At 40.1% G+C, this 11,824-nt stretch overlaps 1 protein-coding gene across 3 annotated transcripts; it reads left to right on the forward strand.

The window, feature by feature from the left end:
- Window positions 1–492: 492 nt before the first annotated feature.
- On the forward strand, window positions 493–6,926 carry pcgf1 (polycomb group ring finger 1). Of its 3 annotated transcripts, none has more exons than XM_062394519.1 (9): window positions 493–641; window positions 1,816–1,921; window positions 2,040–2,192; window positions 2,305–2,376; window positions 2,878–2,983; window positions 3,130–3,172; window positions 5,218–5,304; window positions 6,495–6,575; window positions 6,743–6,926. In XM_062394519.1, the coding sequence occupies exons 1-9, from the start codon at window positions 555–557 to the stop codon at window positions 6,791–6,793; spliced, it is 786 nt and encodes a 261-aa protein (XP_062250503.1). In that variant the 5' UTR covers window positions 493–554; the 3' UTR covers window positions 6,794–6,926. The 3 variants fall into 3 exon arrangements, with proteins under 3 accessions (XP_062250503.1, XP_062250505.1, XP_062250504.1); XM_062394521.1 differs by having other exon boundaries at window positions 5,221–5,304; XM_062394520.1 differs by having other exon boundaries at window positions 515–641; window positions 1,819–1,921.
- Window positions 6,927–11,824: the final 4,898 nt, after the last annotated feature.

Below are 11,824 nucleotides of genomic sequence, written 5' to 3' on the forward strand. Positions count from 1 at the left end.
ATTAGTGACAATGTAGACATGAAATCACTCCTTTATTTTAATATCTTATTTATGTTCCTTTTGTGGTGAAGCGGTGTCTTATTCATTAGTTTAATTATCTGTATATGATGAGTGACATGACACATTTATTTAAAATCGTATTTATTTACTTTGGGTTGTTGAATTGGCATCTTATTTATTACTTCCTTTATTTTTTATTTTAAATTCATAAAATAAAATACATTAAAACTAAATGAAGCCCAAATTGTGTAGGTTTGATTACAATGAACGATATTTTTATTTAATATCTTGTTTATTTACTTTAAGGTGTTGAAGTGGCATTTTATTCATAAGTAAATGTATTTTCTTCCAACTAAATACAGTTCTAAAATGTGTCCGTCTGGAAACAATAAATACAAAATAAATAACTTTATTTATTTCATGTATTACAAGCTGCGTCTTATTCTCTGTTTCATTAATTCATTCCCGCGTTAATACGTCGCAGTTTCCCGCCATCTCCAGTTTGCTGAAATTGACACATCCGGTTTACCCGGAAGTAAGCAGAATTCCCAAAGATGGCGGAGCAAGGTCCGATGGCCATAGCGATGCGGCTACGAAACCAGCTCCAGTCCGTCTACAAGCTGGACCCGCTGCGGAATGAGGTGAGTGTCGGCCGCGGTGGAGCTTCTCGGCTCCGGGGAGGAACCGGGCGCGGGGGTGGGGCCCGCTGGCGGCGGGTTAGAGGCGCGTGTTTACCGGGAGAGCGCTGTGTTCTCCGCGGGGCTGATGGAGAGGGAGAGAGATGCTGGAGAGAGAGAGGTGGCTGTGAGCATGCGTGAGGAGCAGGAGGAGGAGGAGGAGGAGGTCACACCCGTGTTGTTCTTCATCACGTCGCCCGTTAAAGACCCTGAATTCATCCGGGTTCCACCGGGAGTTTAACCGTGATCGCCGGGCGCCGTGTGTTCGGAACTGCTGCCGCCTCCGGGGCTCCTCTCCCGGCTCCGCGTGCAGCGAAGGACCCGCTGTCCGAGTCGAACAGGAACAACAACACCACGTTGTCCGCGGCGCGAGCTCGATTCGGTGTCACTTCGCTTCCAACTCGACTCGAAAAGCAGATGTTTATCGACTTCTTTGAGTAAATGAAAACGTTCCCACCTGCCTCTGTTTCCCCCCGGGTCCACTTTCCTCGTTACACACACGGAGGTCAAAGGTCAGCACCGGACAGCAGGAAGTAAACACCTGCATTCAGCTGTTTACACTTTAAAACAACAAACTGTGAACCACGTTGTGTTATTACTGCAAAGTTGACTTCCTGTTTCCTGATCAGGTTTCTACAATGTGACAGACACAGAAATGAAAATATATATATAAATAAATAAAACAGGAAGAAAACTAGTATATTGCCGCTGATATCGGAACAATGTGATGAAAAGAACAGATCTGATTGAACTATTCTCCATTGAAGGTTTTACAGACGCGAAATTGTGTTATCTTTTTTCTCTTTTGTGTCCAAATCAGCAGAACCAAATTTCTTTTTCAAAATATTTCATTTTTCTCAAGCTAGATATTAACTTCATTTCTTTTAAAAGTTAACTTACATTACTGGTCATGCACCTGTAAGAAGCAGTGGTCATTCTGGTCGTGCATCACGAGTGTTTTCAGAGTTTTATGGGAACGTGCAGGTGACACAGAAATGTTCTCACTCCTGCCCGTGTTTGCTTTTCCTTCTTGTTTAACACAATCTCAGACAATGCTGTAACAACTTGACCCGATTTGACCCGGACAACTTTCACACTTATAAGAATTGTGAGTCAGTTTCTTTGTGTTTCTTGACAGGAGGAGGTGAAGTTGAAGATCAAGGACCTGAACGAACACATCGTGTGCTACCTGTGTGCCGGTTATTTCATAGACGCCACCACCATCACAGAGTGTTTACACACCTGTGAGTTTTGATCCTGGAGATCTGTTCTTGTGTTATTTATTTAATTATCACTTTTCAACAGGATGTTTTCTGAATATTAGAAATTCAACGTATTTTGTTTCTCCCTTTTTTGCTCTAGTCTGTAAAAGCTGTATTGTGAAATACCTGCAAACGAGCAAGTATTGTCCGATGTGCAACATCAAAATCCACGAGACGCAGCCGCTACTCAACCTCAAACTGGATCGAGTCATGCAAGACATCGTCTACAAACTGGTGCCTGGACTTCAAGAGAGTGAGTAGAACGTCTGATGTCAGTGGGAAGTCAATGTTAATTTTTCAATCTACCATTTTAGGCTTTGAATTGTTGAATTAGTTGTATTGACTCCTTGTTCTTGTTTTAACAGGTGAAGACAAAAGAATAAAAGAGTTTTATCAGTCACGAGGGTTGGAACGAGTCATCCAACCTTCAGGGGACGGTAAGTCTCAGGCTGTAACATCAGTTCTACATCTACAAGTTATAAAATGCATCGATGCTGCTGCTGCGTTTTGGTCTGGACGGACATCACCCGCTCCCTGGTTGGTTGTGATTAGTCTGAACTCAACAACCAGTGATAAGGGCAACATGTTGTTAACCTACATCGTCGGTAATGGTTCCATCTTGGTCCTCGCTGTTTATCATTTTCACCATCGATGTTTCTCATTCGTAGTATTTACTACAATTAAGATTCCATCTGATATGGAGCTAGAGTTTTATTTTTGATGAAGAAGATTGTTTGGTTTTAAAACACAGTTTCAGAACCAAAACATATTGATGAGGGAGTTACTTAACATTGATAGGGCACTGTGACATCTCCCTGCTTTTGGATTTTCTGTTGTTGAATGAGGCTGAAGATACTTGTTTGTCTTACCACGTTGCGATAAACTGGTGATTTAAAATGATCTTTGTAAAGTTAAATCTGTGTCTCTCCTCCCTCCAGATGTAGCTCCCGATGCTGCAGGTTTACCGTACACGAGCTTTGACCATTCAAAAGCTCACTTCTACAGATATGACGAGCAGGTTTCACTGTGTCTAGAAAGACTAAGGTGAGTTTAATCTCCAAGTGATCTGTTGAACAAGCCTTGTTATTGACTTTAATCTGATAGTGTGAATATGAACGTGACTGTTTTTGTTAATTAAGAGTTTCAAGCCAAGAATAATGTGTATTTTTTTCTGTGTCGTCTCTTCACAGTTCGTCGTTTGCTGGAAAAGATAAAACAAAACTTACTCTTCAGGTGAGTCCTTCACACCAATAAACAGTCTCAGACACATTAAGGTAGAAGTTTACTCACAGAAACAGTTTCAAAGCTTTAATGCTTGACTGTGGAAAACACATCTGCATGGGCTCATTTAATTATTAAGTGATTTTCTACTCTGATCTGCTCAGCAAATACAAGGCACATCCGCAGCCTCAGCAGAAATCAGCTGTGTGAGCTGGTTAGTGTGGCTGCAGATGAAGCCTCATAGCAAACATGGATAAGTGGGAATCAGTGAAGCGTGTAATCTCTATCATTTCTCATTAATTGTACTGAAGTTGTGTTACGAAGTGTTGTGTTGTTTCGAACCTACATCTTGGAGTGAGAGCGCCAAAGTGTTGAATCATGTTTGTGTTCTTTAGTCCTGACCTGAGTCCAAACATTACACATAAATCTGTCTGTCTAATACAGGCATGAAATAACTGGTGGCAGCCAAAAATGTATATAAAATGTTATTTTGTTAATTAACGCGGCTTCTGAATATCTAAACATTTTACAATCTCGAACATTTACTCTGTCCTGTGAAACGAATCCTGGCATAGAAATAATTTTATAAAGAACATTTAAAAGAACCAGAGTTTACCAAAGTGCTGGAAGATATAAACATGGGGACGTTAAGGAATTATCAAAATAAAATGGAAATAAAAGGCAAAAAAGTGCAGCTTCAAACACATGATCACTTTTACCTCTGAGCCTCGACTCCTGGTTGGAGGATCTGAAGCTCTGAGAGGCTTTACCTCTTTAAAGTGACCAAAGAACCTTAATCTCGATCCTTAACAACTTAATCCAAACACATGAGTTGTGTTAAAGCCCTCTCTGCTTGTTCTCAATCATCATCGGACTGCAAAGACGTTGTTCAGCCAGCAGGGGGCGCCCTTGTTTAACAAACAGCGTGTGTGTCACTGCTGAGTCTAAACAAATCAAGACTCAGTTTCTCTTAAAATGTTTTCACTGTGTTTAGATCATAAATGTTTTCCTGTCTTTAAAGAGAGATTTGAATGTTTTCTCTTATTTCACTCGAACAGATTTTGACTGTTTTTGTGATTTTAATCTGATTTTATTGAGTTTGAAAAATTTTAACATAACATATGAGTTTTATTGTTACATCTGATGTCACATTATAATAACAGTAATGGGAACATGCGGTTTTATTGGTTCCCTTCCAGACTCATGCTGTGTACTTTCCTTTCACTCTATCCTGAAAGTGACGTTCAACCTTGTTCAGAGTTTTTCAAACCGAGGTGTAAACACGCCGAGGCTTCAAGTCGGATCAGCTTCCTGAGAAACGCTGATTCCTGCAGCGCTCTGGTTTAGAACTGTGACTCTTAACCTTTCTTACATGTAACTTTCTCATGCTGATTGGACACGCTGTGTGTCCATTCATCCTCCACGCTTTTTACAGAGCGGGGGGGAATTTGGTAAATGATATTTCTGCCTTGGCTTTAGATGAAATACTGTCTTGTACTGACCGGGGGGGGGAAAGGAAATTTAGCTCTAAGGCTTAATAGTGTGTAATAAGTCAAGTGAGACTGGAGAGCGTCCAGCAGAAAGCTGGGGTTCTGTTAACCGTAAATCTGAACAGTAACAGGAGTAGGCCACGCCCTGTCGATACACTTCTCATTATAAGTTTGTTTTTCTTAACGTGCTTGGAAACGTGTTCTGCGTCGGGGCAGACATTTAAAAGCTTTTTATAATGTTTAGATTTAAAATAGAAGTTTCTAGACAGCAGCCAGTTCTGCTTGTGTTACAAGCAAAACTAAAGAGATTTATTTATGGGCGGTCCGGATTTCTTTCACTTTGAGCGGACGGCAGAACTGTGAGTCAGCGCTATGAGAACAAAGTAAATTCTGCACGAGTTGATTTTGTTGACGACGTGAGAAATGTTTTCCACCGTTGGATCGCCTGAAGTGCAAATAAGAAAATCAGGGAAACAGACAACAAGCTTCCTGGTTTCTAACGAGTTGCTGAATGGTCGTGTTGCTTCTCTGCAGATTTATAGTTTTTGCTTGACCTTCTCTCCGCAGCAGAAGTTTGTTCGATGCTCCGTCCGAGCTGAAGTGAGACACCTACGGAAAGTGCTGTGTCATCGGCTAAAGGTGGAAAAACACCAGGTCAGTATCAGCTGCTCAGGAGAAGAAGACGTTAGAATACAAATTACACATCACTAACTCTCATTAAAAGACAACCCACATCCTATATGGAAGAAAAATTATACCAATAATAATTAAACTTGCATAATTTTAAACTTTACAAATATAATTTTAATTTTCTATAACTAGGTTATTAGCCCTGCATTTACACAACTTTCACTGAGGTCTTATTGGTTAAGATTTTAAAATATAACAATGATTCACATCTGAAATTTAACATTATGAAATCATACATTGGGACAGTGTGTCACGATAAACTGTCAATCATACTTAGATGTAGCGACATGACTTCAACTCAATGCTACATAACTATCGCACTTTTTTCTTTTACGAATTCTTAAAGGTTCAGTGTGTAGGATTTAGTGACACCTAGTGGTGATGTGCCATATTGCAGCTGATCCCCCCCCTCCCCTCACCTCCCCTTCCAAACCTGACAGAGAACCTATGGTAGACTTACCTTGTCATAGAAACTCTAGTTTGTTCATTCTGGGATACTGTAAAAAACATGGCTGCCTCCATAGAGATGTAAATATAAAGTATTTAAATATGAAGGAAAACAACAATTGGTTCAATTTAGATGAAACATTTTGTATATATTACGTTTTTGCCAATAGATCATTTCACCTAACTCTTTGAAAGAAACTGATGAAATTGGCAGAAGATGAAGCATCAGTCAAACGCTGGGAGACAACATGTGTGTGTTTTCTTCCTCAGAACATCGATCCAGACCATAAATCACCAAACCCTTGTCGGGCTTGTTTACGAGCTTTTTATCCCCCTCGTGTGAAATGTTTCTCATTAATCCAAATTACCACAGTCGAGACTCTGAGATCTGAGGCCGGGTCCAGATTTTCTCAGCTAACTAACTTGTCTGTGGGGAAGGAAGAGATTTCCTGTTGTAAGATGCTTTTTCTTTTCTGTGCTTGGGAAGGGAAATCTTAAACAAAAAGAACATTTGATGTTTTCATAATCGTGAATAAGATCCGTTTATGATGGCAACGGAATCCTCCAGAGAAACTTGCCCGTGTTTGGTTTTATTTCTTCGTTGTCGCCTTTTTTTTTCAGGAACAGAAATTGAGCTTCATATAAAAAAAAAAAAACATAATCCCAGATGTTCACCTTTTACATCTGTTTGTGTGGTCTCCCTATAGGTCCAGATGTTGTTCAACAACGAGTCTCTGCCCGATCACATGACCATGAAACGATTATGGCTCTCACACTGGTTTGGCAAGGTACAGTACAGCCAGTGTCGAACATTCCTTCACACATGAGCACGTTTTCTGTTTTACTGTTCGGGAGAAAGTTCGCTGACTTGTGGAGGCAAATAAAAATTCTCAAATCTTTTCAGCATTTAGTCAAATAACTTTAGAATTAAACGTGATCTCTTTCTCTGTCTCAGGCTCAACCGTTAGTGCTTCACTACACCATCAAGGACAAAAGGACCAGATAGGATTTGTTCTCAGTCGGGAGGAAAGCTGTACATATTTTGTACTATACATATTCTATTTTAATAGTGTTTGTGTACATATACTTATTTTCCTTGTTTTGTATTTTTGAAAATAAATTTGAAATGAGAAAAAGAAGTTTGAATCACTTGCTTAAAGATTTTTAAATACGTATATTTTTTAATCTACATCTGCAAAGAAGCTGTGTGTGTAAATATTAGTGTGTGTATTTAACATGAGCACAGGTTTTCAACATAAGTATGTATGTTAGATAAGTTTATACTGATTGTAGTTTAATTTAATTAAACCTTAGTGGTATTACCTCAGTAGTTTCCTACTTTTGATGCAGCATATTTCTCTGCAAAGTTGATCTATTATCAGTTATTCTTGATATATTAATATAATTACTTAACGTTTTCTAACACTTATGATAAAGACATTTTATGTAGGCTTATTATTTTACAGTTTATTAAAAGTCAATATCGTCAAATATAAATACTGAAATGTCTGTGAAAGGCTCATCTGCTTTTTAAATGTTAAATTCAGGCAAAACCTTGCAATTGATCAGAAACCTTTTTTTACGGTTATAGTAGATTTTCATGTTGAATTAATTTACAATTTAAAATCTTGGATGCATCAAAGAAATACTTAAATACTCTTTGAAGTGGCGTCACCGGAGCACAGATATAAATCGCTGAGATGCTGTTGCTTGTCGTATCAAAGTTCATCTGTGGTAGAATCACCTCTGGCTGCAGCTTCCAGTCTGTGGATGTTTCTGTTTCTGTGCATCTGGACACATCATCTGAACGAGCTCGGCCTCCGTCCCGTTAGAGAACTGTGAGTGAACGGTTATTCTCTTCCTGCCTGCGGCTTCACATTCTCTCTCGTCCTTGTTCCATTTCCGTCCGGCTCTGCCTTTATGTCTCGGCCTTGTTATTTTGAAATAAATCTTCTCCCCTGGTTTCTGAGCCGTCGCAGATTCTCCTGCAGGATTTTAGTTTTATGTGTCTCGAGGTCGGCTGCAGGAAAGCGTTGCCACCGGAAGTTGCTGCCTCCACCAGTTCTCCTCGTGGTGTGTTCCTCTGTGATGTGGTGGAGTTGGTCACAGCAGACACACTATTTTTATACTAATGTTCAAGAAAATTAGGATTTTATTCTCATCAGACCATTGACACTTCTTCCACTGAGTTTCAAACATGGTGGAACCTTAACAGCAGCTTTGCAGAACCTCCTCCTGCAAGTTTCTCTCCTGACAGATAATCAACCTGCTTTGTTTTTAACTATTCTTATCTTTCTCTTGAATTGTACTATTATATTCAACTATATAGTGATGATTTAGTTTTGTCAAAGTAGATATTTATACAATCCTTTATTTTGTTTTCAATATTTTGCGTTTAAGTCTGATTTTAACCTTTGACATGTAAACATCCTGTTCATTTCAAGGTGATTCAATTTGGTAAATTAATGAAATCATCCACATAGATTAAATCATTTTTATGTGACAAACCACTTTAACCTCAACTTAAAAGGACTGATCTTTCTACTGTATGGACAATAGTAATTTATTGTTTATAAACCTAGATGTCCAAACATTCTTGCAGCCCAGTCCGAGTCCTGACTTTCCCTTTTCAGTATGAGCCAAAGTTCAAAACATGCCGGGCCCCACATTTCCAATAATGCAACTCAAGAGCATCTTTCATCAGACCCTTGCAAAGCCAAACAAATGCCCACATCACCGGAGCCCCGTCCTCCCAGTTTGCAAACCGGGCTTTCTGCTCTGGATTTATGAACTGTGAGCTCAGCTGGAGATAACCCTTGTCAGGATTTCAGAAAGCTCCCATCCAGCGCTCAGAGGAGCCGGTGTCTGTTCACAGGCTCCTGGTGATGTGTAAACACAGCGTCGTGTGTGAAGCCGCTGCCCCTTTAAGCAGAATTCCTGCCATTACGAAATGAAGAAAAAGAGCAGCTAAGCCAGCTGGCACACCGCCTCATCTTTAAATGTTTATGTGACACACTAACTGTGGTGATATTTTATTGCACGTTTTAGGGGCCTTGCCGAGGAGAGCGTATGGAAAACACTACATTCTGCTGCGAGGGGCTTAACAAGGATTTTTTCTTCCAGTCCCAAGACTCGAACCAAACCCAGTCCTGTGTCCATCCCTCCACCTCTTTATCTCTGCAGGGCTCCATGTGTCTGTTTGGCTCGTATGTCAGAGACAGTGCTGCCAGATCGGCACTAGGTGGCAGACTTGGTTCTTTGCAGACACAAGGGCAGAGGAGGAGGAGGAGGAGGAGGGGGAGGGGGAGCTGGAGGAGGTGCTGAGCTTTGATGTGAGTGAAAGGAAGGACTGGTAACCTGACAGGAGCTTATACTCGACTGTACACAAGCCTTGTATCATATTCTGTGTCCACGCTCTCTCGCTAAGTAGCAGCAGATTCACTTTCATGATTCAGCTGCATGTAACTCAGTCGTAAAGAAAATAGCTTTTAGACACTATACACAAATATAGTGGATTGTTAACATTTAGATAATATTGTGTATAATCCCTCTGACATCAGGGCCTTCAGGTGTCTTAAAGGTCAAAGGTTAGAAATACTATTTAGATCTTTATCAGGGAAAAAACTGTTTTTGATTTCAATGCACACAGATCAATAACCTGGAAGAAGAAGGCAGCAGTGGACTAACTACACAAAAAGGAGGGTATGTGTTGTTAAATCCTATTTTCCTGATGACCTTGATAATATCTGGAAGGTAGCTGAACCTTTTCTTTTTAAATCAGGCCCCTGTGGCCAATGTTTCTGAATGAATATTAATACATCCTCCATGACAAGCTGCACGGCAGCAGCATATACACACAGGCACATGCAAATTACATCCAGGCTGAAAAAGCCTGAGCACGTCCCCGCAGGGCACGTAGATGATGAGCCCTAAGATTTGAGGGCTCTTGCTTAGTGTTTCTCTCTCTCTGCACCTTCAGGGCTTTAATTCCCCTCATTACAATACATAGAAAAGTGTGCATGTGAATGTGGCACCAAACAGACAGCCATTAAAGTGTGATTATTTTAATCCAGCTGTTGAATTTAATGTTGACAATAACACTGATCGGCTGCTACTGTAATAATAACGTGTTATTATATTAAAACTGACCACCATGCCATATATTCTTCCCTTTAAAATGAAAACCCCCTAAAGTATCATAACATATTGCTGTTGGTAAAGATGGTGGCACCATGAGAGAAGGTCCCGTGTGTCTCCCACAGAGTGATGCTCTTCTTTATGAGCGCCTACAGTTTTATCAGCGGGTTTAGGGCTGAGGACTTAAACCCATTTGTTCTCCGACTTTATTTAAAGCTCCGTCCTGTGTGTTGTTCCTCCTGCCAGTCCTGAGTGGCTCCACAGTAAAAGGCCTACTTGACTTTTCAACCTCCACGATTCCACTCGATTGCTTCTATTGTGAGCGCCAGCCTGCTCTGTGTCTCACCAGGGGAACCGGGGAACAAGCTCCAGCTCCAGCAGTTTGAATCATTGCTACTACACTCACACATTCTCAAATTCAGTTTAATTGTATATTTTTTTAATTTTAAGTGGATTGAAGAAGGAATTTAATTAGATTCCACTTCATTTTGAAAAACCAAATATTCCTATAATTTCTTTGAATCATCAGTAATTATTATTTGATTTTAAACATGTTTAAGGTGTAAATACAGAACAGTGCAGTCTGCAGTACATCAGACATCACAATGCAAACGCCTCCAAATTTACTTCAAGAACAGGAATCCCCTTTCCTCTGCCCCATAGAAATTATTATTAATATTAAGGTTATTTTAATTATTTTAAATAAAACATTTAAAGCTGAAAAACGTGAATTAACCAATATATTTCCTGGAATTTCATAATGTCAACTGCTTCAGTTAATGTCTGTTAAACTTTTAAATTCTCGAAAGAATAGAGCATGATTTGTTAATTACTTTAGTGAACGATATATATTTCATTCGAGGAAGCAATTAAGAGAAATATAAAAACAAATGAAATACATTATAAATCCGGTTGTTTATATTGAACACCAGTGAAAGTCCTAATTGATTTCGAATTAAATAACATTTGATCGTTTAGTCTCTCGCTCACACACACGCACACACTCAGCCACACACACACACACACACACACACACACAAACCAACACACACGCACACAACAAACTCTTGATCCCTGCCACAAATGGTCAGTGATGAGCAGCAGCAGCAGCACGTCGCATTTCCACTGCCTCCCCATTGAGGTTTATTCATTAGGACCATCACACGGACCCATTTGCTATTCATGGGAGACTCCTCTCTTTTTCTTTCCCCTTCTCTCCAAACAAACCCGGGTGAAGAGTGGCAGATGCGTGCCATTATTGCCCACGGCCCGGCGGAGGCTGTTTTATGTGCACCAGAGGCGGGTTAACCTAATCAATCATGTCGACTAGTTGTGTTAAAAAGACGAGTGGTCGTGCGGAGAGGCAGAGGGAGGAAGAAAACATATGGCGTGAGGGGTGGAGGACAGCTTTTCTTAACACCGCGGCCAGACCCGGACCTTCTTGTGACAAGATGTATTGAAAGGCGGCGCAGAGAATGGGAAGAAAGAAAGCGGACGGCTGCTAATTGAAGTCATGGCACTTGGAGGCTGAAAGCAGGGGTCAATTATTCAGGAGCCACTTTTTTAACCAGGCAGAGCTGGAAGCCCCTGTTTTGTTAACCTCCGAGGACAAATCCACTGGTTATTACACTCTTATAATAATCAAATGGAATATTAAAGTGACTGTATGTGGTCGAACATTCCTTTAGGTCCCAATGACACCAACACAAAACACGTAAAATCCCCTTAAAGAAAAGACTTTAAAATCCTTTTCTTATATTCTAAACATAATAATCCCAATAATCATAAAGACTCATCTGTGTGTAATCCCTCATCTTTCTACTTAAGGATTCTTAAATTCTACGAGCAATGAGCGCAGAAAAAAAAGCTTCTTTGAAATATCATATAACCTTTATTTACA

Source organism: Platichthys flesus, chromosome 8 (genome assembly GCF_949316205.1).
Source record: "Platichthys flesus chromosome 8, fPlaFle2.1, whole genome shotgun sequence".
Taxonomy (NCBI): domain Eukaryota; kingdom Metazoa; phylum Chordata; class Actinopteri; order Pleuronectiformes; family Pleuronectidae; genus Platichthys; species Platichthys flesus.

Bases quoted from the DNA above. Each gene is read 5' to 3' on its own strand.
- pcgf1 (XM_062394519.1), top strand. From the start codon at position 555: ATGGCGGAGCAAGGTCCGATGGCCATAGCGATGCGGCTACGAAACCAG. The intron at 1,922-2,039 runs GTGAGTTTTGAT...TTTTTGCTCTAG, and splicing joins CACAGAGTGTTTACACACCT to TCTGTAAAAGCTGTATTGTG. The intron at 2,377-2,877 runs GTAAGTCTCAGG...TCCTCCCTCCAG, and splicing joins CATCCAACCTTCAGGGGACG to ATGTAGCTCCCGATGCTGCA.